Source organism: Ochotona princeps, chromosome 2 (assembly GCF_030435755.1).
Source record: "Ochotona princeps isolate mOchPri1 chromosome 2, mOchPri1.hap1, whole genome shotgun sequence".
NCBI lineage: Eukaryota > Metazoa > Chordata > Mammalia > Lagomorpha > Ochotonidae > Ochotona > Ochotona princeps.
In genome coordinates this window covers 2,823,395-2,849,986 of record NC_080833.1, presented here as the reverse complement: position 1 = coordinate 2,849,986, position 26,592 = coordinate 2,823,395, and the positions used below count along the sequence as shown (strand labels likewise).

General features: G+C 61.4%; 1 protein-coding gene across 6 annotated transcripts in view; it reads right to left on the bottom strand.

The window, feature by feature from the left end:
• The window catches only part of KCNAB2 (potassium voltage-gated channel subfamily A regulatory beta subunit 2), a 67,975-nt gene that overhangs the window by 21,156 nt on the left and 20,227 nt on the right, over positions 1 to 26,592 (bottom strand). For 2 of the 6 annotated variants that reach the window (XM_058674492.1, XM_058674501.1), the window contains exons 2-3: positions 17,456 to 17,584; positions 16,629 to 16,670 (exon numbers count right to left, since the gene is read on the bottom strand). In XM_058674492.1, coding sequence (XP_058530475.1) covers positions 16,629 to 16,670; positions 17,456 to 17,532 — 119 coding nt within the window. In that variant the 5' untranslated portion in view covers positions 17,533 to 17,584. Of the gene's footprint in view, positions 1 to 1,399; positions 1,773 to 8,747; positions 8,998 to 16,628; positions 16,671 to 17,455; positions 17,585 to 25,853; positions 26,274 to 26,592 lie in introns of those variants that run through there. The other 4 variants (XM_058674497.1, XM_058674506.1, XM_058674512.1 and 1 more) reach the window with 4 other exon arrangements.

The window sequence follows — 26,592 nt, the reverse complement described above, 5'->3', positions numbered from 1 at the left end:
TGCCTTTTCAATGAATAAACACATCTGTAAGAGAAATGTCCAGAACCTGGGACACTTTCCCTCCTGCCTACCAGGCCCACCACCGTGACAGTCCTGGGCCATTAGGAACCCCTCCAGCATGTGTGGCTTCACCAGCCAGGTGTGCCGGGAGCACACACAGCTGGTGGGGCAAGGGCCAGTGTGGTCCTGCTGCCCCCTGCTGCTTGGGGAGGGGGTCGGCGAGGGCGGCTGGTGGGCCCTGGCTTGGCTGCCAGTTCTGCCTTCAGCTGCTCTGCCATCTTAGAGGGGTGTGAACTCCCCTCTGCAGCAGGGTCTTGGCTGCAGGGAGCGCCCTGGTGGGGCTTCACACCCAGGTCCCTGCACTGCAGGCCCACTGCCCCTCTCTGCCTTGACCCTCCCCTTTGCCCCTTGCACACGCGTGTCCGTGTAAGCACACACTGACGTGGACATGCACACGGAGCGCCGTTGCCTTCCTGTGTTGTCTCTTGCATTCATGCCTTTGATGACCCTGGGAGCCAAGGAGGAGTGGCCGCAGGTAAGAGGCCAACACACAACAGACACTCACTCTGCCTCTCCCACAGACCCCTCGGAGCCTGCAGAGGGGCCTCCCTGCTGGACAGCCCTCACTGCACTCAGGACGGGGACATGAGCAGTGTACCCTGCAGGGTCATTGATGACAAACAGACTGGCCAGGACTGTGTGGACACATGTGCTGGCCGTGGGAACTTGTCCTGAGGGGCGCCCAGGCTTGGCCACGTGGGTCTGCCTGACAGGGGCCCTGCGGAGGGCTACACCCTGAATACCCGCAATGACGCCGCTCTCGGAACCCTGGAAAGCAAAACTGTCCCCTTCCCTGCCTCGGAGCCGGGGTGCTGTCCCCACATGGCCTGGGTGGTAGGAGCTGTGGGCAGGCCTCAGCGGGAGCCCCACCACCCTGCCCTGAGGGAGGGGCCTCTGTGCGCAGCTGGGACCCTCCCTCTTCCGCCTGGGCCTGGGGCAGGGACCCTGGTGACAGAGGCAAGACCACCGGGGCTGAGGGGCAGGGAGAGCCTGGGGGTGGCCTGGCTGCCAGAGTGCAGACGGGCAGGAAGGGGGACGCGGTCTAACTCCTGATTCACCTGGTCACCTGCAAATTTAAAACATTGTTGGGGCGACCTGGCCACTAGAGCAGGAGGCCACGAGGGGCAGGTGCCGAGGCCTGTGTACTTGGCGATCTCCAGGGACAGAGATACTGTCAATGCCAGGAAGGACAGTCTACAACTGCTGGAAGGCAGCAGGCAGGAAGCAGAGGGGCCGCGGTGGGACAGGGCCGACCCAGCCTCCACTTTCTCCACACGCCACCACGCGCAGACCGCAGCCCCTCCTGGCCGCCCCCGCCCAAGCCCGCTGCCCCTCCTACCTATGCTTCATCCCGGGCTGCTTTGCACCGGGCTCGCCAGCACTCGGGACGCTCTGCACCGACAGCTGTCCCAGGCTCCGGGCCACCATGGCCACAGCGCGGAAGCGGCTGCGGGTGCCCAGGCTGGGGCTGCTGGCTGCCGGCCGGCCCAGCCGTTCCTCGGGGCCCCGGCCCTTGAGGCTGTGCTCGGAGCACACGAAGGACACCTGCATGTCGAAGCGTCAGCTCCGCTGGGACTCAGGAGCCAGCCACCCCCTTGGAGGCCCCTCTCTGCCTGGGACAGGGCTGTCCCCCGGAATGTGAGGAGTTCCTGCAGGCGTGAGGCTCTCCGAGGGCAATGGCCAGGAAAAGGAAGCTGGAACTGCCGCTGCCGCCGAGCCAGTGAGCGAGTGATGGAGCGAAGGGCATCGGATTTCCAGAGTGGGGCTGGAGGAGACCTTGGCAAAGGGGAGGGAGGGGCCATCTCTCCACTCAAGTCTGGCCCAGAGCTTGCGGGGCTGGGCTGTTCCAGCAAGGAGCAAGGCGTGCCTGCCTGGGTGGGCAGGAGGAGGGGCTGCCTCCAGCGCCTGCTGCTGGCTGAGCTGCTCCTGCTGGCTCTTCACCACCCCCACTAGCCTCCTGAAGAGCCCAGACTCCCGCCCACCACCCCCTACTTACACCCACATTCAGGGAGGTGGCTGGTGAGAGGCACAGGCGGTGAGGTGCCGGGGGCTGGAGATTCATTATTAATGACGCAGGACGCACTCGCTGCTGCCCTGCCGATCCCCTGAGGCCAGCTGCCCCGGGCAGGACCACCAGCCAAGGCCCTGGGTAGGTGTTGCCGCAGCAGCATGCCAGCTGGGCTTGCCTGACCTGGCTCCCTGGAGCAAGGGCCGAGCAAGCAGAGGCCTTGTCCACAGAGCTGCCTTGCAGGCTGTGACCTGGACGGGGGTGGAAGGAAAGCTGGGTCCAGAGGGACAAAGGGACAGAGATGCTGCCCTCCTGGCAGATGCTCAGAACTTTCCGAATGAATGAGCGAGTGAGTGAAGGTCCGTTCGCCTACCCCCACCCTCCGTAGCAACAGGAGGGGCCCGCCTGGCCTTCTGCTGGCTGCCCTGCCCCTCCAGGCTCTGTCCCACAGGACGCTCTGCTCCCAACAGGACCTGGGAAGCAATCACCCCGAGCTGCTCGCGGTGGACAGCTGCTTGTCTCTCCACACCTGCGAGCAGGCAGGCTCAGCAGCCGCCCCACAGGGCTCAGAGCTGGGCCCTGGAGGGGAGGCAGACACCGTACCATCAGTGCAGCCCTCGGGCCCAGGGCAGCCTGCCTCTGGGGAGTGCTGAGTGTGCCCAGAAAGAGCCTTGCCACGTGGAGCTGGCAAAAGCCAAAGCTAAGACGCCTGGGTCTGCCTGCCTTATTCCGTCCTCTCCACGGGCACAGGCCTGACCTGGGAACACAGGTCTGGGAGGGCATAGTGGGTGCTTTCACCAAGGATGCCCTAACAGGCCAGGGACATGACCCACAGAGGCCAGTGGGGGGGATTCTCTCGGGCACCTGCAGGCCCAGCTGCCTTCCTCCTACCAGCTGAGCACTTAATCCGCAGGATGGGGCTGGCAGGGCTCCTGTGCTTGGGCAGGCTTGGGCCCGTGCCAAGCTCCTGGGGAACAGAGAAGATGAGGGGGAAGGGCAGTCTACTAGGGTGTCCGCTGTGTTAGCTGAGCCCCTCATTGGGGTTGAGGCCAGGACTTAAAGGCCACAGGCTACTCTCTGCTGGAAAGGCCAAGGTAGCAAGTGAGTCTCTTCCTCACTCTTCCCCGCGCCCACCCAGGGGGGCTGTTTATGCAGCATAAACAGGGATTGAACTTGCCCCCCGCCACTCCTCATCACCCAAGGCCAGAGCAGCTCACATACCACACATATGTGCTCAAATGGCAGGTAAGACCGACTGTGCCCCTCGCACCTGCCTCACAGGACTAATCCCATAGTGCTAGCTGCTCAGTATCTGATGAGGACTCAGGGGTGATAGTCACACAGTCCTGGCCTCACTCACACCTGTGCAGTCGGCAGCTCTGAGCTAGGTCCTGGAGGCTGGGTTTGGAACAAGGGCATCCCAGGAGGCCATGCAAGCTGGCCTAGTGAGATGCTGAAATTCCCACTCAACTCTCGTGTACATCTCTCTGTGGTCTGGAAATCACCAGGTCTCAGCCCAGGTTGGGGTCTCTGCAGTCTTGAGAGCTTGTGTTTAAGCAGCAGATTCAAGTAAAACTCACAAGTCATGAGTCGCCACTATATAAGTCAGCCACTCACCACACAACCACAATTCTGCACCCAGAGAACTGAAAAACATATGCCCACACAAAGCCTTAAAACACAAATGTCCATAGCAGTCCTATGTATACCGTCAAAGAACAGCAAACAGGCCTAACAACAATCAACCGACAGGTGGGCAAAAAAACCGTTGTGAGAAGGGATGACACGCTGACACCTGCTAAGGCAGGGGTGAACCTCAAACTCTCACACTCAGCCAAAGGAATCAGTGGCTCGAGACTATGTTCTACAGCCCCATTGACAAGGGACACTGTCAACAGGTAAATTCACACAGGCAATGAGGAGATGGACGGTGGCTGGGCTGGCCTGGCCTGGGGGCCAACAGGTTAAAGTTTCATTTTTGGGAGTGAAGACAACATTCTCAAGTTGACTGTGGTGATTTTTGCACAAGTCTGTGAATACAATAAAGCAGCGACTTACACTCACTGAATGAGTAAATTGCATTGTGTGTGTTATATCACAATAGAGATGTTACCAGAAAGCAGAAACGTGTACTTTAAAGAGCTCTAGGCCCTCACACCTGCTGCATTCATGCAAACACTTTTTCTGTATCTCTGCCTTTGACCTCTGGGTCACATGATAGCAGGTGCGTGTGCCCTGAGCAGCCAGTTCCTCAGCACAAGTCACCACTCCCTCCAGAAGATCCCCTTTGTCTCTCCTCTCTCTGTATTAACTCTTTCAAATAAAAATAAACCAATCTCATAAAAGGGATTTCATTCCAGTCTCTCATGTGGGTGGCAGGGACCCAGGCCTGTGGTCCACCCTTCACTGTCACTAGCAGGGAGCCGGATTGGAAGGGGAGCAGCCCAGGTCCCACGCAGTGCCCCAGCACGGGACACTGGTGTTGCTGGTGGCGGCTGAGCCCAGCACGTCACAACACTGACCTCTACCTGAGGTAGTTTTGCTTCCAGGTGACCAGGGAATGTATGGAGGCATTTCCGGCCATCACCGTTGGGTGGGATGTGCTCTGGCTGTGCAGGAGGCTGAGCATCCTCCAACCCACAGGGTCCTGGGGCAGAGGCTGGGAGTGTTGTCTCTGTGCTAAGCAGCACCCTAAGTTCTCGCTCTCACACCACACTGTTGCAGAGGGGCTTCCGAGCCACATGCGGGCGGGAATGGAGCAGGGCACACCAGCAAGCTTTCCAGCTGGTTTCACTTGTCTGCATTTTCCACTTTTTCTTTTCTTTTTTTCAATCATGGACTATACATTGGCTAATGAACATCAAATACAGCCCAGATTTTAACCAAGAGCACTCGATGTTTCAGATAAAATGACAGTAGAACACAGCAGAAGAGGGTGGCGGGGCTGCTGCTCCCCAGACATGCCCGCAGGCGAGCGTAGAATGCACACAGCCACACGTGCCCATGGGATCACTGGTGTGCTCCCCACAAGGGCCCACTGCTGTGCTCCTCCCACCAGGACCCTTGTCCCACGGAGGCCACTCAGGTCACCAGACGAGAAAGGTCTCTGTCCCACAGGCTTTCTAGCCCTGGCTTTTTGTGGCCTGCTGTCTGAAAGAAGATTCTGGAAGGTCCCCATTTTCCATTTGGACCAGAAGGATCCCTGCCCTGATCCTGTTCCTGGAGCTCTGGGTGTGCAGAGATAGGTGCCCTGTCCTTCGGGGAGCCTTGGGGAGGGCTGTGAGGAGCCCGCACACACACAGGGCAGCACGAGGGATGCACCCAGGGCCAGGCAGGCATGTAGGCCCCCAGGTAGCTGACCATGCCGGCTCTGCCCAGCACCGACCTCTGAACACCCTGCATGCAACTTCTTACAGCCTCAAACTGGCTGCAGTATGCAGCCCTGCACACCTAGAAAATGCACGCCAGTCCCTCTGCCTTCAGTGTGCTGCGTGGGGTTCAGGAGACAGTAGACAAGGCCCACTACAGGAAAGGACAGGGTTGTGAGGCTGCCTATTCCCTGGGCTCAGGGTGCAGTGGTCTTCCCAGGCCTGCACTGGCAGGCACCCCACCCACCTCCTGCCCAGGCACCAGCCTCCTGCCCAGGCATCAGCCTCCTGCCCAGGCACCTGTCTCCTGCCCAGGCACTGGCCTCCTGTCCAGGCACCGGCCTCCTGCCCAGGCACCTGTCTCCTGCCCAGGCACCTGTCTCCTGCCCAGGCACCTGTCTCCTGTCTAGGCACCAGCCTCTTGCCCAGGCACCTGTCTCCTGTCCAGGCACCCACCTCCTGCCCAGGCGCCCACCACTATTGACTGCCTACAGCCACAGACTGCTGACTCAATGTCTCCTTCGAGAACCCTCTAGGGGCAGCCATGCTGCAGGCCAAGTGACCCCTTGGGCTGGTACGTAACAGGTGCCAAGGCAGAGAGGAATAGACAAACGAAGCTGTTCCTAGGAGGCACCATGGAGCTGGTGTGCCAGGCTGCACACTCACCTGAACTTCCTGCCACAGGGCACAGGAAAGGGCTGAAGGCTGGGGACAGAGGCTGGGACCCTCACTATCTGCCCAAAGCCTGGCTCCCCTCTGAGCTGTGAGTGTGGCTGCCCTGACAATGCATGGCTGGAGAGCTGGGGACTTACCCAGGGCAGCTGGTTCTGAGAACTCAGGGCAGCAGGGCGGAAGCCTTCCCGGAGGAAGGCCGACCGACAAGTGAGAGCTAAAGAGCCCTGCAGGGACCGAGTGCTAGGGCCTCCTCGTTCAGCGTGGCTGTGAAGCCACAGGCCCCAGGATGAGCCCACACAGGTGCAGCACCCACGTCCATCTTCCAGCAGGGCAGGGAGGTCAGCAGTGCCAGGGAACGGAGGGCACTCCCTGCAGAGGGGTGGCGGGTGGCCCAGGAGTGGCAGCTGGTGTAGGCTTTATCTGGGGTGAGGAGACCACTGGCGGGTCAGAGGTTGCATCACATCGTAGAAGCCTGAAGAGATGAGGGGCCAGGGTGGTGGAGAGCAGTGTGGTTGAGGCACCTGGGAAAGTGCGGGTGACCCCGGGACAGAACCTCTTCCTGGCATGTGGGGTCACTTGCAAGCTGGCTGTACCCTACCTGCCTCCTCAGGAGCTCCCTGCACCTGCGGCTCGTGGCTCTGCTGGCTCTGGGATAGGGCGAGGTGGGTGATTTCATGGCTGCTGTCTGCAGGTGCCCCAGCTAACCGCGACATGCATGTCCTGGAAGCACCCTTTCTCGGCTCCCCCAGCTTCTGGTGGCACCAGGGAAGCCTCCCGTTGCAGGGGTAGGGGGCCTTCAGCATCCCTGGGGGGCTGGTTCCAGGAGCCTCTACCCCAAGATTTCCATACCCAAGATGAAATGGCCTATTTGCATATAACCGGCGCAATCCTTCTGTCTCCTCGGAGCCCTCTCTGGATGACCCATGACGCAGGTACAACGTAAAGGCCACTGGCAATGGACGGCACATTGGTGGCAGCTTAGGGACGAACGGCGAGACAAGTCTGTACCGGGTCACTTCAGACACAGCGTCCCCACCCCAAGAGTTCCCATCCTCGGCTGCTGGCATCCACGGGCAGCTGGCATCCACGGGCAGCTGATGACAGCTGGCATCCTGCACCCCCTGCCAATGCCGCCTTCCTGACAAGGGCGCCAGCCCTGGACACTTCACTGCAGTTTGCCCTTGTCTTACTGAAATCAATTGGTAAAGACCCTTTGTGCAGTGAGGTCCCGTGTGGAGCCTGGAGCGGGGTGGATGTGAAATTATCGGGGACACGATCCCGCCCACAGCAGTCTGCACCCCAAATCCTGTCCTCACCAAGCGAGCACTCAGAGGACAAGGGCTGGTCCTCACTGCCTATGCTCCTGGGCACCCCAGCAGCCTGGCCGTCTCTCACGCCCTCGGTGTGCCTAGAAGGTTCTTTCCCACATCCTCCAATGGCTCCTGCCTTGGACGGGTGAGGACTCAGCTCTCACATCAATCGCCCATCGTCATGCTGGTCGTGTAACTGTTCCAGGTCGGCTGCTGCTGCTGCGTGGTGCCCCCGTGGGTGTGCGTGCCTTGATTGCCAGCATGCCATTGCCCCTAGGATGGGACCTTGTAAGTTTTGCTCACATGGCATCTTCAGGGTCTAGCCCGGTGCCAGAGGCCTTGCAGACGCTCGATAGATATTTGAGGAATAAGTGGAAGGCACCAGCGACTTGCCAAAGATAAGTCAACAACAACAACAAACTGGACCAAATCCCTCTCGAGAAATTTCCACTTGAATTAGGGCTTTGCTTGTGGCCAACCCAGCCGACCCTTTGTCCCTCTCTTAGAGCTGGATTTAGAAGATGATGCTTAAAATCCCTGCCATCTAATGGACTTGTGGCAGAATGTTTTGTTTCCTTGAAACGTAACCGCACATTCAACACTGTCCACAGCGGACAGTGATTCGGGGCAGCCCTGGCTTTCGCCCTGCCATACAGGCAACAGTGGAGTCTAATGGAAGCCGCCGTTGCCTGAAGCTGCCAGAGAAAACATACCGGACCCACCTACCCGAACTTCAGGCGAACCCTAAGCAGTGCAGGGCACATGCTTGCACTGAAACGTCACTCACTTCTTATCGGAAGCAGCCGTTTCAACTACGCTGTCTGTTTCCCTTCATTGCATTTAGCCACTGACGGGGACTGGGTGGGGATGAGTCCCTCTGGCTCTGACAAGCGCTCGTCCCGAAAAGACATTGGAAGGAAAGCCACACGCCTGCCGTGGGATTTAGGACAGAAACGCAACCTGCACCTGTGCTAGGGTCGCTAGCTGGCCGAGGTGCTGTCCTCAGGGCTGCGGTCATGCCCTCTGAGGCCCCAGGAATGTGGACACTCCGTACACAGCTCTGCTCACTAGGCAACAGTCCAATGCCACCAACCCAGAGAACGTGTGCTGAAGCACCGCGTCCCACAGGGACAGCCCGCTCCGAGGCCTTCCGTGTCCCCGACTCGTTTCCACTGAGAACACACACGGCCCACCTGTGGAGAGGCCCGACTGTGGTCCACTCTAACACTCCTCCTTAGACACTGGGCATGTCACTCAGTCCAAATAGGCGATTGCCTCACCCGCAGGTCTCTGGCCTGCCCACCCCAGCCCCTGCCCAGCCCTTACCGATACTTCATGCCTGTGCGCTGGGCGGTGCAGCCATCCAGGGACAGGCCGTGCATGCGGAGGAAGCTCTCCATGTTCCGGGCCTGGGCGGCTGCCCGCACCTCCCGCAGCCGCTGCAGCTCCAGTGTGTCTGCCTGGCGGACGGGGTGCAGGGCCCAGTCCGAGTGACACCTGCTGCCCACGCTGCGCAGGCTCTCGCTGTACGTCATGGACAACATGGTGCTGCCCGGCCTGGGAGCTGGCCCGGGCACTTTCCGGGCAGGAAACACTGGTGGTGGTGGGTTGGAGAGTGCATCAGTGCCCTGCCCCAGGCTGGCTGGGAGGCAGCGGTGAAAGCTAATGGCAGCTGCTACTGAGGGGTCTTGGTGCCTGGGGAGGGGGCCCTGGTACCCGTGGGACAAGCAGGCCAAGGTGCATTCCAGGCAGGGAAGCCGCATTGCTGCAGGGACTAGCACCCTAGCATTGCAGAAGCGGCATGCACAAGCCCAAGCTCCCAGCACTGGGGGAGCGTGTCATGGTGCCCTCTGGAGGTGGCTCCCGGGTAGAGTGCTGTCCCCAGGGAAGCAGCCCAAGGGGCGCCTGCAGTAGAGCAAACTGCAGCACCATTCTGCCAGGGGTCACGGCACCCCAGTTACCTCACCATACCCCATGGAAGCCGGCCCATATAGGGAATGCTCCCCACATGGCAGGCTTTCTGTTCACCTACCACTGCGCCCTCTGCAATTGAAATCAATGGAAATGCCCAACAAGAGGGGCCCACTAGTCAGTGTCCACCCGTCCCTTGAGCGTGAGGTGCCCTGGCATGGCCAGCAGCCGTTAGAAAGAATCCATGGGGTGGCAGAGCAGCACGGCGGGCTAAGCTGCCGCTGCAATGGACCCATTTGGGTCAGACTGCTCTACTTCCCAGCCAGCTCCTTGCTAACAGCTTGGGAAAAGCAGTGCAAGGGGGTCCAGGCCCATGGCCTCTCCCACCATCCTGGGAGACTTGCATGCAGCTCTTGGCTCTGGGCTGGTCCCCACCATCGTGGCCATTTGGGGGGTGACCCAGTGGATGGACAACCTCTCACTCGCCCCCCCCCCCGTAACTCTGCCTTTAAAATAAGCAAATCTTAAAAACTGAAGGGAAAAATAATAAAAAGCCAGGTAGCTGGGAGGAACCAGTACAGTCCTCCCTCCCAGGCCCGAGAGAACAAGTGGGGGTGGGGAGCTGCAGGCCGTGAGGGTGGGGGGTGCTGGAAGGGGCCGTGAGGGTGGGGGGTGCTGGAGGGGCCATGTGGATGGGAGTGCTGGGGGTTGTCCAGGCTGGAGGGGACACGGGTGTGTGCTCGCCCCGGGAGGTGCTGGGGGTCATCCAGACCAGAGATGCTACGGGGGCTCTGGCATTGCTGTGGGGTGGGAGGTACTGGGGGCTGTGGGGTGGGGGTGCTGGGGGCTGTAGGTACTAGGGCTCTGGAAGTAGGGGTGGAGGGGGCTGTGGGAGTCGGGATGCTGGGAGCCATAGGGGTCCCGGGGGCTCTGGAAATGGGGGGCTGTGGGAGTAGGGCTCTGTGAGGCCCATAGGGTTACCTGCCTGGCTTCTCCAGGGGCTGGAGTCCGAGATAAACCCTGTAAGCATCTGGATCCTTCTAGAACGGTGGCCAGCCTGCTTGGCCCAGGTGCCAGTTGGCAGGTGCCCTTTCCTGCCGGTCTCAGGATCTCTCACTGGGATCTGGCCTGTCCCCACCCAGCACAGGGTTCAGAGCAGGTGCCTGGAGAAGGCTGCTGAGTGAACGGACATACGACTGGAGAGGCGGGTGGGCAGGGAAGGGCCGGGGAGCCGTGGCGGGCGGGTGGGCGGGTACAGTGGCCATGCTGAGGATGGCTGGACCACCAACACTCCCTCCTCCTGGGACGGCGGCTGAGCCCCCCACTCTGGCCTTGCTTATGGACATGGCCTCGGTAGTCCCACTGTCCCATGAGGTTTTTAGCCCAAGCCGGCAGGCATGGAATTGGAGTTCCCTCTCTGATCCTTGGGGCTCTGCACCCCTGCCTTTCCCTGATGGGCAGACATTGCTCAGCTTCATGCTGGGGAGCAGGGGCCAGCCTGGGGTTGTCCCTGGGACTCCCAGCAGGCACGGGGCTGGCTTCCTAACTCTGCAGGCTGTACTGCCGGGGGTGGGGGTGGGGGTGTGGTTCCCACACTGGACTTGTGTTTGCCTCAGGGCTCATCAGCCAGGGCCCAACGGACCCTACAGCAGGTGAGGGTGGGGGGAGCCCTCTCTGGGATACGCAGTTAAGGGCTGCCACAGGGGCTGGGACTGGGGTGACGTCTGTAGGGAAGATCCTGGGGCAGCACCAGCTCCCCTCCTGTCTGGGCACACGGGGTAGCACAGGGAACCCCGGGCGGAGCACCAGCTGCCTCTCTCTGGGGCACATGGGGTGGCACAAGGTGGCTGCATCTGAGGTGGCCAAGCAGAGACCATGCTTATCGCCCTGGGGCTGTGTTCAGACGGGGCGATCAGGCGGGCAGGCTGCAGCTACAGGCTCTCCCCTGAAGTCAGCGCCCGGTGCGGGACGGGCTTGGTGCTTTCCAGGCCTGGCCAGGCTTCGCTCAATACCATTAGCTTTCTAAGTGCTGTCTGCAGAAAGCTGCTCAGCTCTCACTGGGCTCTGGATGACAGCTGGTGCAAAGCCAGGGCTCTGGACACGGGACAGCCCTGGCTGTCACCACTCATGGCACCACCCAGCAGACACCCTGGTCAAGTCTAGCCTCAGTGACCTAGCTGGGAAGTGCTGCCAAGGACTGGACGCCAGCCAAGGGGCACCCACTGGGAGCAGCTCTAGGGCGCAGTGAGGAGGGAACCATGGCCCCAGTTACGGATGCCCTGCCGGGAGACACGCTCAGGGGCCTCTGACAGGGGCCTGGTGCTGCGTATGACAACACGGATGTCACCAGTCATTGGTCCCATGACAGGTGGGGGACAGCAGGAGGTGTCCCATAGGGCTGGCGACCTTTCCTTACAGCGCTGGGAGCAGCCCAGGGTCTTGGCTTTGAGGGTGTCCCTGGTGCAGGGCAGGGCTGGGGACAAAGCATGGGCAGAGAAGTGGGGACGGGGCAGGTGTGGCAGTCCAGCTCTAGCAAAAAGTAGGGTGTGCCGGGGAGACTGAGGACAGCCTAGGGGGCCCGGCTGGTGGCCAGTGTGAGGTTGGGCTGCTCCTGACTGCCCCGTTGGCTGGGGCTGTGTCCTGCACCTTTCTGAAATTTATTCCAACCAAAGGGGAAAGGGGGCTTTCAGCTGAGAGGCCCTGCCTTGGTGCCCACCCACTTCTCCAGCACAGGGAACCCTGGTCATGGCCGACACGGCCCAGTGGCTTTCCAGGGTGAGGCTCTGTTAGCTGTGACGTGGTCCTCTCCATGGCAGGTCACTGTGGTTACCTGGCACCTCCCAGTCCTGTCTGGTGCCTGCCTGTGGTTTGCTGGTCTATTCCTGTGGGCCAGGGGCCCCGGGGCGGGGGGGACTGACATGAGCAAACACAGTGACAGGAGCAGGACAGCCAGACACTGACCTCCTTGTCATCAAGAATCAAAATCGCCACCCACCCTGCCTCCCGGGCCTTCACCTGCAACGGTGCCTGTTTGCCCGGAGCCCCCAGAGCTGCTGTGATGCAGGGCATCCTGCGTGCACCCCCACCCTCGCATCCAGACACCCCGGGGTCAGTTCCAGTTCCTGGAGATGGAAACGTGGAGAGGAAGCGGGGATGCCGCAGCCCAGCCACAGCTCCCGCCAGGCAACAGGGTACAGCAGCTTGCGATGCCAAACCTCCCAGCGCCCCGAGGCCCAGACAAGCACCCTCTGCGGGCATGTGCTCCCCACCAGCAGCCCTGCCACCCAGCCCACAGCTCGTGCAAACGCTGCTCTAACTCCACGGGGGCCCCAGCCCACGGGCTCCACACAGCTGAGGCAGACGGGCCTATGTCCTGGATCTGGGCGTCTCAAGGGTTCAAGTGCAAGAAGCCTGGTCAGCGGGGTGGCCACCCAGCCTGCTCGCTCCATGCTTGTCCCGGGCCAGCTTGTTCCAAGGCTTGGGGCTCCGGCTTCGGATCAGCCTGCGGCGCCCCCAATCTCGTCCTTTCTGTGGGTCAAGGTCTTGAGAGGAGGGCTGCCTCCGCCGCGGGGCCACTCACCTGCCTGGGTGGGCGCCGCCGGCTCCGGAGGCCTCTGGTGAGCTTGCTGGGATCGGAGGTGTGGGGCGCTCAGCGCGGTGGCGTTTTCATTAGGCAGTGTCGCTGTGCAGCGGCTGAGGCAATTGGTGAATGAGGCGAGTCCCTTAAGGGTCGGCTTCGGAGGCAGCGCGTCCATTAGCTCTATTAGGGCGTTTTCATCTCCGTGAACGAGGCTGAATTATTCACGAGCGCCGCTTCCCCTAAAAGCCTGGGCAGTGCACTGCCGTGGTGCAGCTTGGCACGGCTGCCTCCTGGCAGGCAGACTTGGGGTGCAGCCTGGCGGTGGCGGGGGGTCCTGCCTATGCCTACAGCCTCTGGCATCCTCACCGCCCCTACTTGCCACAGGGGGAGGCTGTGTTGTCGTCAGGTTGCAGGACGCACAGCCCCTTAGCTTCTGCCCCCTCCAAGGCGAAGTTGTCTCAGGTGGGGCCTGGCATATGTGGCCACCACCCACAGCAGAGATGCTGGGGTCTGTGCAGGAGAGGCCCTTAGGTTCTGCCAGTACCTCTGTAGGAGATTCTACAGGTTTGGCTACTCCAGGGCCACTCCCTCCCGGCTAAGTGCTGGGTGCCAGCCCTCAGGTCCTGACCACCGAGGCACTCCCTGCCACACAGCAGGCTGAAGGGGCTTTGGCATGGGGCCACGTCCCAGCCAGAGGAGCCACTGTGCAGCTGGGACTTTGGGTGGAGGCCGGGCTGCCTGGCTTGTAGGGAACAAATAGACCACAGTGGTTGTCACAGAGGCTGGGGACAAGAAAGTGGCACTCTAGCTGCAGAGGCCGGAGGGGTCTCCATCCCCTGGGCACCTCCTCTCTGCCTGGCATGGCCTCTGCCACATTTTCCTCAGCCTAGCACCACCCCCGTGGGTTCTCCAACACTTCCCATAGCTGAGCCCTGCTCCCTACCTCCTGGCCTGCTGTCTGGAGCCCCAGTGCCCCCTCCCCAGGGTACCCGGAGCTCAGCCCTGCTCCTCACCTCCTGGCCTGCTGTTTAGCGCCCTACTGCCCCCTCCCCAGTGTGCCAGGCTCCTTCACTGCCATCCAAGGCCTTCCCTGACTCTTATCTCCCGCTCGATGCCGGGCCACATCCTTGAAACCCCATCTGTGGAGCGGACACTGGCTGTCTTCTGTCCACACCTCTGGGTTGTAGGTTTGGTAGTTACTGGAATGTTCCTCTGTGCTGAATCCTGCCCGGCCTGTGAGGTCCGACAGCTCAGAGCCCTTGGGCTGCCACCTGCAGGAAGCCTTCCCTGATTGTCAGCGGGCTCCAGCTCTCCTCCTTGGGACACCCTGCACGTGGCATCTGCCTCCACACACGCGCAGAGTCCCTTGGGTTCTGTGCTGGACTGCATTCTTGTCTTAGTCCTCTGTCACTCTCCAAGGCCGTGACCTTGGTAGTGGGGCTTCAGCGCTCCTCCCACTGGCAACGGGGGATGTACTTTGGTGTCTGTAACTTTGGGCTTGGCCATGAATCTTGCTTTGGTCATAGCAGGTGAGCGGAATGGCCAAGTTCCAGTTCCACTGTGGCTGCAGGGACAGCCCGCTCTGCTTCTGTCTGTTAAACCTGAAGTCCAGCCCTTGAAGGTCCCCGTCAGATTCGCGGCAGCCACGAGCGCCCACACGAAGAAGTCCAACCAGAGTCCACAGGACAGGGTGGCCCGAGCTGGGGGACTGAGCAGCCCGGTGGGGGGCAGGGCCTCCTGGGGAAGAGGGGGCTCACCCAAGGCTTCCCCTGGATGGAAACAGGGTGACTTGTGGGGTCTCAGACATCCGGGTGACTCATTTCAGCCTTACACCTGCTCGCCCCACCCCTCCTGGGACGCAGCGGCCTCGGTTCTCTGAGGACACTGTCCAGGTGTGAGCTTCCCTGGCCCAGTTGTTCTGGGATGGCTGTGTACACTCCAGATGACACCACACCATAATGTGCACACTCCATCCGAGCCAGTATTCGTAGGTCCACGCTGAGCACCAAGCAGCTCAGGCACAGTCTTACGTCACAGAAACCCAGGAGCGACGAAGAGCTGGCCATGTGTGTCAGCTCTGTGAGGTGACCAGCCCTTGTGGGAGGCACTGAAGCCATGAAGTGAGCTAGACTGAGAACTCAGGCCCATGGTCATGGTTGGAGATGCCAAGATTAATGGGGTTAGAAGCTGAAGGGAATTTCAAAGCTAGCCCCAGCACCCACTGCCAGTCCCAGCACCCACTGCTGATCCCAGCACCCACTGCAGACCCCAGCACCTGCTGCCAACCCCGGTTCTCACCGCCGACCACAGGTCTCACCGCCGACCCCAAGACCCACTGCCAGCCCCAGCACCCACTGCCGACCCCAGCACCCACTGCCGACCCCAGCACCTGCTGCCGACCCCAGCACCTGCTGCCAACCCCGGTTCTCACCGCCGACCCCAAGACCCACGCCAGCCCCAGCACCTACTGCTGACCCCAGCACCTACTGCCAACCCCAGCACCTGCTGACAACCCCGGTTCTCACCGCCGACCCCAAGACCCACTGCCAGCCCCAGCACCCACTGCCGACCCCAGCACCTACTGCCAGCCCCAGCACCTGCTGCCAGCCCCAGCACCCACTGCTGACCCCAGCACCTACTGCCAACCCCAGCACCTGCTGACAACCCCGGTTCTCACCGCCGACCCCAAGACCCACGCCAGCCCCAGCACCCACTGCCGACCCCAGCACCCACTGCAGACCCCAGCACCCGCTGCTAACCCGAGCATCCACTGCCAACCCCAGCACCCACTGCAGACCCCAGCACCCATTACCGACGCCAAGACTTACTGCTGGCCCCAAGACCCACTGCCAACCCCAGTTCTCACCATTGACCCCAAGACCCACTGCCAGCCCCAGCACCCATTACCAATGCCAAGACTTACTGCTGGCCCCAACACCCACTGCCAATCCCAGAATCACTGCCGGCCCCAGCACCTACTCCCCAACACTCGTTGCCCATCAACAGCAAACATCCACGGTGTAACCAACAGCTAGAGGTAAGACGCTGGGCAGCTGACGGACCTCCCAGGCCTGCAGCCAGCATATCCAGTCTCCCGTGCCAGGACTGGCACCTGGTCTCCATACAGACCCAGGGACGCCAGGCAAGCTGACCTTCAGCTTGCTAGAGTTGGAGGCATTCCCAGGAGGACAGCCGCCCTGAAACTCTTCCTACTTTACAGGTATGAGGGAGGGGACCAATAGTGGAGGAGAGACAGCTGGGAGGACACCCCTGGGCAGAGAACCTGGGCTTCACTGTGCGGAGACCTGTGGGGGCCCTGGGTTTGCTGGTGGCCTGCAGGGTCGCATCAGAAAGACGTCACCTAGTCACTCAAGGGACAGCGGCACCCCTCCCCTCCCAGAGGCCTTAGCCAGTGAGGGACAGGAGAGCCCGGGTCCCAAGATGATGGGGGCAGGGTGGGGTTCCCCATACACAGAGGGATTCGGGGAAGGTCCCACCTCCTGCCTGGTGAGAATCTGTGAGGCTGGACAGGGTACTCCGCTGACAGCTAACCAGACACAGCAAGCCGGCTTGTTCAAGTCAGGGCACCCTACCCCCCGAGTGGGCGCTGGGAGGGGCGGGGAGCCTGGCCTCCCTTCCCCACACGTGCTCAGGTGCTCCCACCCACGCCCTTGCCGCGGGCCTGCTGGGCTTGGGGAGAAACGAAGGACTGTTACCTGTAAAACTGGAGCTGTCTTTTGGGGCTCCCATACCGAGTACTTCGGACAGCAATGGAAGAAAGAGAAACGGGGACAGCAAAGAGGAGAGAGACAGGAATCCACAGTTGGCGTTAACACAGGCCTGGCCAGCGCACCTGTCTGCCCACCCACCCGCCTGCCCTGCTGGCTGTCGCCTGCGCGAGGCCAAAGGCTTGGCAGCAGCGCCGCCCAGTGGCCATGTGGGTAGAGGCATGATGCCCGAGCAGTGTGGACACTGAACACACAGGCCAGGCAGGTTATGGGGCCCTTCCGCACTTTGACAATGAGCTCGCCAGCCACCTGCAAGCTGGCCCCGCTGGGTCAGCGCTGAGGGAGCTGGGCCTGGAGACTGCTCCCACGAGGTGGAGAAGCTGGGAAGAGGGTTGGTGCTGAGCTGCCGAAACGCTGACAGCCCACACGGGCGCCGGTTCCTGTCCTGGCTGCTCCCCTTCTGACCCAGCTCCCTGGCCTCATGCCTGAGAAGACAGCATAGGATGGCCAAATCCTTGGGTCCTGCACCGGTGTGGGAGACCTGGATGGGGCTCCTGGCTTCTGACTTTGCCGGGCCCAGCACGGGCCACTGCAGCCTTACGAGGTGTAACCCAGCAGGTGGAAGATCTCTATCTAACTCTGACTTTCTAAAGAAATTGTTTTTGTTGTTAAAAAAGAAGCTGGGAGAAGGGCCTCTGTCTTGTTGAATCTTCGAGGTGAGTCGGGGGCTCTGGCTTGGACCCACCAGGGAGGAGGGGTCTGCACCCTCCTGAGGGGAGGGCGGAGTTGAGGGGCCCCGGGAGGGGCTGGGTTACCTGTAGATCATCCCGGGGGAGCCCGTCTGCCGCAGGGAGAGCCGAGCCGGGGAGCCGGTCGTCGATTCTGGGTACATGGAGCCGGCCTCACTCGCCCAGAGCTGCCTGCTCGCTCACGCAGGGAAGATTCTGGAAGAAAAGCAGAGTGGGGGTGGGAGGAGGGCAGTGGTTAGAGAGGGGCAGCTGGGGGCAGCAGGGGTCCATGCAGGGCCCAGGAGCTGTCGGGATGCTGCTGGACAGATGGCAGACAAGCAGGCCTGTGCCTCAGATGGGCTGATGCCCAGAGCAGAGGCCGGGGGTTCGGGGGACCCTCCACCGCTGCGCACGCTCCCATGACGCAGGGTCCTGACCTGATGAGGGCCCGACTCGGTCACTCCCAGCGGACACTGCCATCTTTCTCTCCGCTGAAACTGGGAGCAGCTTGTGTTGTCCCCGCCACGTGGGGAGCTCCTGGTGCTTCTGTAGCTCCCAGGAAGAGCCCCCACGTCACCCAGGGGCACCCTAACACTGTCTCCAGCCTGGCTCCGAGTGGCCCGTGGCTCCAGCATGCAGCATGCCCTCCCTGCTGCCAGCAAACCCGACAACGTGGCAGAGCTAAGGGCTGTCACCTCTGCGGGTGGGACGCAGTCTCTCTCTGCTCACTCTGCTGACCCAAGCTGCCCAGCTGGAGAGGCTCCTGAGGGCAGGGACTGCGGATGGCCTCTGGGAGAGAGCCGGCATGGAGCGGAGGAGGCCTCAGCTCAAAGCCCACAAGGCCATGCATCTTCCCAAGGACCCCGGGAGCTGGACACAGACACCACCCCATCTCAGGCTTCCAGTGACCACCCACCCTGGCCACAGCCGGCCGGAGCTCTGGGGCCAGCACCAGTGGGTTCTGGTGTGACTGGCCCTCTATTGGGTACTGGGGCTGGGGCCTTGGTGCCTAGTATGGAGGCGGGGCAGGTGGTGGGTCTCTGGGGCTCCTGGAAGGACGCAGGGACCTTGGGGAGGTCCCATGAGAGGGTGCTGTTGGGGAGCCCCAGGCGGCTACAACCATGGGGCTGCTGGACCTTGGTGAAGTAGCCCCCTACCTAGGCTGCGGTGATGCCCAGCGCTGCCAGAGATGCTGACGTCCACCCTGCCACTCACGTCTCCCTTGATGATGGCCAGGCTGAGCCACTGCAGCCTGTCCCTGGACGCCTGGGCCAGCCTCGTCACGGGACCCACTTGACAGCCAGGACGTCCACTCTCAGGCACACCTAGTCACCACACGACCCCCAGGGCTCTGTCTCCTGATTTGCCCCCCGCCACCCTGCCCTCCCTGGAGTCCCAGCACGGACAGGCTCTTCTGCCTGTCTGGACCGGGGTTTCCGCAGGGGTTTGCTCACTGCCTCAGCCTAGTGTCAGGTACAGGATGTGGCTGCAACAGGACAAGGGCTCCTGACCCCAAATCCTGCAGTGCTGTTTGGGTGGGCAGAGGGATGGCCCTGACTTATAACCCAGCCCTGCCTCCTGGGCAATGGGGATGCTGAAGTTTTTCAGATGCTCCACCAAGCTGCAGACCTGTGGGGTCCTATTCTCTGGCTTGAGCCAGTGCCCATGGGGGATGCTGGTACCCCAGGCACTCAGAGGCACTGCCAGGTCCCCACTCGCCCAGGTATATAAGAATGTCGCTCACCTGCCTGGACACAGGGCATGGCTTCAGAGATAGAAGTCGTGGGCAGATACTGGAATCTAAAGTGCCCAGTGCCCTCTTGTGGAGAGTGGGTGTCAGCAGGTGTGGGTGACTGGCACCTCCACGCGCACCACTGTGTATGGGCGTGGCTCTTGGAAGCAGTGCGGCATGGGCCCCCCGGAGCCTTTCCTGGCACCCTGTCCAGCCCTTTACGGGGCCCCGGGCCGCTCTCCTCTCTTTGAAGAGGCAGCTTCGTGACTCCTGTTGTCAACACAGCCCATCACTTTGAGAATAGAAGCCGCCTGAAGCCAGCCTCTGGATGCCCCTGGCCAGCACAGGCATGCCACCGGCTCCGCTCCCTGGGTCCCCATGGCCAATGCCACTGGCTTTGGGGAGCCGCCCTTGTGCTCAACTCAAAATGAGACCCAGAAGCCAGTTCTGGGGGCCTACCTTTTCCTGATGGTGCCCGATTGCTCTGGCTCACTGGAACGTCCTAGTAGTACAATAGCAGTGACCCTCTCCTGGTCCAGCACTGCGCTGTGTGTCCTTGGCTGCAGGAACCCTCTCCATGGGCACCCCCGCCTGTTCCATCCTCTGCCACTCAGTCCCCCTGGACTCCTCCTGGCCCCCAGCCCTGGGAGCCGCCCAGGCTCAGCCCCGAGCCCGTCCTGTCCTGACCTCCATGGTGACACTGTAGCCCTCAGTGGGGTATGCAGCGAGGCTGGGGTCCCCGATGAGCACCTGACTGGCTCACCTGCAGCCCTGTCCCTATAGCAGGTGCAGCCACACCACCCTTGCAGTAGGTATCCTGCCTCCGCTCCATCCTCAGAACAGATGCCATGCCCTCCATGCCCCGCGCCTGCTCCAGCCCACGCTCCAGCAGTCTCTAGGGTGTGAATTAGCTCATGTCAAGCCCTTCTTTCGATGCAGGGCAAAAGCTCAACTCTCACCCCAGCTCCCAGGCACCCTGCCCGGCCTGGGGCCTCCCCGCCTCCTCCCTCAAGGGCCTCTCACCCGGCCCCTGCTTCCAATCAGGTGGACTTTCTGGGAGGCGGTAGGTCAGAGACCATCGAGCTGGCCCCCTCCTCAAGACTCACGCCTCTTTTTCCTCCCGCCAGAATTCGGCCTCTGACCCCAAGAGTGGCCCAAGCTCCCGTCCAGCCCGCCACCTTTGTCCTTCATACCCAGGTCACCGCTCACGGAGGCCCTCTGCAGACACCTGCTTTTGCGCCATGTACTCCCCATACTGCCCGACCCCATCCTGGTATTTCTCTCTTATTGCCCGGCATCTGCTGGACACCTTACATCTTGCCCACATGTGTGACCCAAGTGCTGGCCACAAATTCAGGGGGATTTGTCTGCTGGGGTCCCCGCTGTGCCGGCTCATGGCAGGGATTTGCTGAGTGGATCGGGGCGTAGGTGTGACTCAGCCTGTCGCAGGCTCCAGCAGAAGGAGCCCAAAGCAGCAGGGGGCCACCTTCTCCGGATGGTCCAGGTCCCCTATGCCCAGCGGGGTGCTCGGGGCAGCTACAGGCCAGGGATATAGCTTGGCCACATGTGGGGAGGCATTCCCAGGGCGGCCCCCTCCCACTCCCAAGAGGTGCAGACCCCAAGGCCACCTCCCTGAGTCAGCAGGCTACTGGCCACGGCCACAGGTGGCCACTGGCTCGCTCTGATGTCCCTTCAGAAGGAGCTGCCACTTCATCTGCTGTCTCCTTCCTCCGGGGGGCTGACCTCAGGCCCTGCTTTGCATTCAGGCCGGAGCTGCCACCGTCTCATCAGGAGCCACGGCACCTGCTGAGCAGCCAATCCCAGGGAAGAGAGGCCGGGCTCCTGTGTTGGAGGGACTGTGGGCCTCTGGGTAGGGCTGGTGTGGGACAGGAGGGGAGCCTAGGGGCTTGGGGGTCCTCTCTCCTGGGGAGCCTTGCCACTTGGATTGCACATGGCCTTGAGCGCCACAACCCCGATCTATATTCAGAAGTTGGGAGGTTTACAAGGTCCCTGAGACCCTACCCAAATTCCTCGGGGGAGCCTGCCACTTGCCGTGGACGTCCTTGGCACCCACGAGGGAACCCTAGCCCTTCCTCTCTGTATGTGAGCCGACACGCGAATAGGTGACCTGCTGTTCCGTGTACGTGTATCTGGGTGTCACACAGGCTTCAGGGGTTCACCTGCAGGCATTTCCTCTCTTCTCCCCAACTTGCTACTTGAAAATTTGCAGAGCTCAGCAAGGTTGGGACAAGCAGAAAAGCAGAAAGGACCCACGGGAGCTCCACCTGACCACTGGCTGTCTGCTGCCCACTGCATTTGCACACATTCTGTCTCCCCTTTCCTCTCCTTGCCCTCCTAGAGAGCAGACCCACAGTTGGCTGAACCATCTGACAGCGACTGGCCAGCTCCCGAGCCTCACTGCGAAACACATCAGCATGTATCTTCTTGGGAGAACCTTGCCTGTGGTCACACGTTAGGTTAATAACCCAACATCGCCTGATACACCAGCTGTGTTCAAGTTTCCAGATTATTCCAAGATAGCTCGTAGAGTTCATGACTACTGTTTGTGTGTGTGTGTGTGTGTGTGTGTAACCTTGTCTCATGGCTCTTTGTACACACAACAGCACAGGACACCCACCCCGTGTGTGAGTGACAGGACACCCACCCCGTGTGTGAGTGACGGGACACCAGCCCCGTGTGTGGGTGACGGGACGCCAGCCCCGTGTGTGGGCAGCCTTTCATGCTTGCCTCTTTGCATTGGTAGGCAAAGGCCATTCCTGTGGAGCCTTCCAGGGTGGCTGGCCACCTCTGGGAGGAGCTGGAGCTGGAAATGGGGCTGTGGGTGCAGGTGCAGCTAGGGCTTTCACGTTGATTTGAGTCTTGACCTTGCTCTGGCCGGGACGGCTAAAGACCCTTGGCAGTGCGGGCATGAGCCTGGCAGCTGTGCTTCCCACGCCTGGGGCCAGCAAGGCGGCCTCGCCAGTCCAGCTCGTGGCTGCCACCGTCTGGCACTGTGGGCTTGATGAGGGCCTGCCAGCCTCAGCAGGTGCACGTGTAGCAGTGGGCTCTGCTGCCACTTGTGGTGCCCACATTCCACACGAGTGCCAGTTCCACTTCCCACCCAACTTCCCACTAATGCAACTGCAAAGGCTGAGTGTGTGGCCTCCTGCTGCCCACGTGGGAGGCCTGGAGGGCACTCCTGCCTCCAGCCTGGCCCAGCCCTGGCTGCTGTGGCCATAAGGGGAGTGGACCAGTGGTTAAGAAGGTCTCTTCTTCCCCTGCCACTCTGCCTTTTCAAGAGATAATCCTAAAAAAAACATATAGAATATAAACCTCATGAAAAGTATAAGCCCCAGGATGCAGGGTGGTACTCAACCTAGCTGTAAAGACTCCTGCTAAGACACCGGAGCCCCACCCAGGAGCAGCCTGCCAGGCTGGAAGGAGTCAGCGTGCCCAGCAGAGGAGACAGTGAGAGGCAGGCCAGTGTGAAGCAGAAGGCCCTGCGAGCCACGGACAGCGGCGCCAAGCAACGGAAGACACCTTCTGGCTTGCTTGGAGACAATGGTCTCCGCTTGCTGAAGGACCTGGCATCCCATCTGTGGGGCGGGGGATAGGGAGGAGGCTGGGAGAGGCTGCAGCATCAATGCGACTCCTCTGTCCTCCCCATAGCTACAGGGCTGCTGTGTGACCCGTTGCCTCCTCAGCACACACATGCACAATGTAGACACGTGTACACATACAGACACATGCATACTCACATGTGTGCACACACATGTAAACTCCTGGCCTTGATTTGGTGTGGCTGCATGCCTTGGCTTTGCCAAGGGAAGATGAGCACAATGACGATAAGGCACTTGCAGCTGTAGCCGCAGTGGACTTGGTCTCAAGTCTGCCCCTGCTGGGGGTCACACGTGCCCCAGGCCACCCCACTATATATGCAATGGCATCTTACAAGGGATCGCTGTGGCACAGAGGCCTGCAGTGCAGAGTCCTGTGATACATGCAGCCCTGTGGTCCGTGCAGCCCTGTGGTCTGTGGAACCCTGTGGTCCGTGGAACCCTGTGGTCCGTGGAACCCTGTGGTCCATGAAACCCTGTGGTCTGTGGAACCCTGTGGTCCATGAAACCCTGTGGTCCGTGGAACCCTGTGGTCCGTGGAACCCTGTGGTCCGTACAGCCCTGTGGTCTGTGGAACCCTGTGGTCCGTGGAACCCTGTGGTCTGTGGAACCCTGTGGTCCGTGGAACCCTGTGGTCTGTGGAACCCTGTGGTCCGTGGAACCCTGTGGTCTGTGGAACCCTGTGGTCCATGAAACCCTGTGGTCCGTGGAACCCTGTGGTCCGTGGAACCCTGTGGTCCGTGGAACCCTGTGGTCCGTACAGCCCTGTGGTCTGTGGAACCCTGTGGTCTGTGGAACCCTGTGGTCCGTGGAACCCTGTGGTCTGTGGAACCCTGTGGTCCGTACAGCCCTGTGGTCCGTGGAACCCTGTGGTCCGTGGAGCCCTGTGGTCTGTGGAGCCCTGTGGTCTGTGGAACCCTGTGGTCTGTGGAACCCTGTGGTCTGTGGAACCCTGTGGTCCGTACAGCCCTGTGGTCTGTGGAACCCTGAGGTCCGTGGAACCCTGTGGCCCATGAAACCCTGTGGTCCGTGGAACCCTGTGGTCCATGAAACCCTGTGGTCCGTACAGCCCTGTGGTCCGTGGAACCCTGTGGTCCGTGGAGCCCTGTGGTCTGTGCAGCCCTGTGGTCCGTGGAACCCTGTGGTCCGTGCAGCCCTGTGGTCTGTGGAACCCTGTGGTCTGTTGAACCCTGTGGTCCGTGCAGCCCTGTGGTCTGTGGAGCCCTGTGTTACATGGGGCCCTGTGGTACGTGGGGCTCTGAGGTACTTGGGGCCCCGTGGTCCATGGAGCTCTGAGGTATGTGGAGCTCTGAGGTACATGGGGCCCTGTAGTCCATGGAGCTCTGAGGTACGTGGGGCCCCGTGGTACGTGGGGCCGTGTGGTCCATGGAGCTCTGAGGTACGTGGGGCCCTGTAGGACAGAGCCCTGCAGGAAGAGGGCGTGGCCTGTCTGTGGTTCTGCGTGGGTTTCAGTGCTGATCCATGGCTGCGGTCCCAACTCTGCCTGCTCCACAGTGGATAACAAAGCAACTCGCTCAACCTCAACCCTGAGGCCAGAGTCCGTCTCTCCTGTGAGCTGGGATAACAGTAGGGGTGGGCACGGTGGGTGCCGTGTGCTGAGGGCCGCTGAGAGGCCAGCAGGCTGGCCAGCGAGTTCCTGGCATTCCAGAGACGTGGGCCACCTTCTGTCCTCCCTTTTCCCACTCTCCCAGAGAAAGGCGAAGCCTTCACAGTCCTGCCCAGTCACATGCCAGCTGACCCCACAGCTCGGGCTGCCGGGCTTTCTGCAGCTGCCCTGAGCCATCCTTAACCACTTGGCGGGAACCAACAGCAGGGCTGCAAGGGCGGAGACCACGCTATGGCGGGGACAGCAGGGGCACCCGAGGCCACCTTGAGGGGGGTTGAACACAGCACCAGAAATGGGACATTCCTCGTTCACATCCACCCATGCACCTGAGACAGCTGGCACAGAGCCCCGTCTGCCAGGGAGGGAGCTGTGTCCCCTGTGTGCTCTGTGCCCCAAGACCCCAGCCCCTGCTTCTACAGAATCAGTGAGACTCTTTAAGCTGTTCCCCAAAGCCTGGCACTCCCACCTGCCAGGACTCCCCATGGCCCTGGTGAGCCTGCCACGGGCACAGAACCATGCCTGCTGGGCGGGCCAGGGCTGGGAGGAGCCCCGAGCTGAGGACCATGGGCCCCAAGGAGTGGCAGGAAGAAGTGTAACTGCCTGAAACCACATGACGCTAAGGCACGCTTCTAGACATGTCCTTCCTGTCTCCCCAGATGCCGGAGACCCAAGTGAGAGAGTGAGGAAGGCGGCTGCCAACTCCAAGGACGCTTGGGGTGCCCACCAGGGCCTGGGCAGGTGTTCCCAGGCCAGCATAACCTACTTTCCCAACTGCACCATCCAGACACGAGTCAGACAGAGCCAGGGGCAAAGAAACGACATGGTGCCAGACATGGGCATGACCAGCAGCTCTGGGAAACCTCGGCCTCCTTCCAGGCTCCTGAGGCCAGGGCTGAGGGCACAGGAGGCACAGTGACCCCCCAATCTGACAAGGAACAGCACAGGTGTCACACAGCCCAGACAACGGCAGCAGTGTCCACCCCCCTTGGAGTCCAAAGTCAAGGCCACCGGCTGCAGTGTGTTGATGGCATACCTCATCAGCACCTCACTGAAACTCCCTCAAGATCACAGACTGAGCCGCGTGTCGGCATTTCCCAAGTGACAATCGCACGCCCGGCCCTGCCTCCCAACACTGCAGCAGCCCGGCACGCGGCCCAGGGCACAGCCTGCTGTGAAAGAATAGCTCATGGCCACAACTGATTAATGCACAATTAAGACTACACTGAAAACCCAGCCTCCCAGTGCACCGTCCCAGTGTCCCAACATGCCCTGGCAGACAGCACAACCTGCCACACGCAGGTCCCCTGCATCAGGGAGCTAGGCACCTCCACACGGCAGCATGGAGGGCTGCTGCAGCTCCCAGACGCCTGGGCACTGGCTGCCACAGTGGCCTTGGGAACAGCGGCTCTCATTCCTGGAGTGGGAACGGAGGCCAGGACTGGCAGGCCAGTGGCTTCAACCCCGTGAGCTACACAGCAAGTCAGGGAAGCAGGCGGCAGAAATTCTTACCTGCTCGGTCGGCCCCATAGCTGTGTGCCCAGGCCGTGGCCTCCTGCCTCAGTCATTCATTCTATGCACACTATACGCACTGGACAAGCAGTACAGGAAACGCTTGCCTCCTCCCCTCCCACCCGACCACACCCTGCACCCATATCCTGCTGGGGGGAAGTGCAGGCGCACAGAGTGGGCGGGGCGGAGGGAGGAAACTGTGGTCACCAGGGAGTTTTCTGCTTCCCAGCGAGGCTGTGTGGGGCCCTTGGGTAGGTGGGCTTCAAGGAGTCTGATCTCCCTCCTGCCCTGTGCTCAGCCGGAGATGGGGTATGGGGGGAACAGGACCCAGTGCACTGGCCGTCAAGGCCGGGGCCCTGACTCCTCCTGAGCAGGCAAGAAACCCCAGGCCAGGGATCCCAGTAGAGAGCAGATGGCAGGGCTGTGGGCAGCGCTGCCGCAGAGCTGCCACCCCCAGCCCCTGCAGAGGGGCCCAAGTGCCCCTCAGGGCTGTGGGCAGCTCTGCCCCGCAGCTGCCACCACCAGCCCCTGCAGAGCGGCCCAAGTGCCCCGCAGGGATCTGGATTTCTGGGTGTTCCCTTTCTCCTCCCGGTCCCAGGCCCAAAGGCAGAAACCAGTAAACTGCACTGTGGCCAGAGACCGGGCCAGGGTCTGGCTGCTGAGTCCCTGTCAACCGCCTGAGCTGTTGCTGGGTCTGTCTGTGTACTGCATATCCTCTGAGGTTGCACAGAAAGCCACC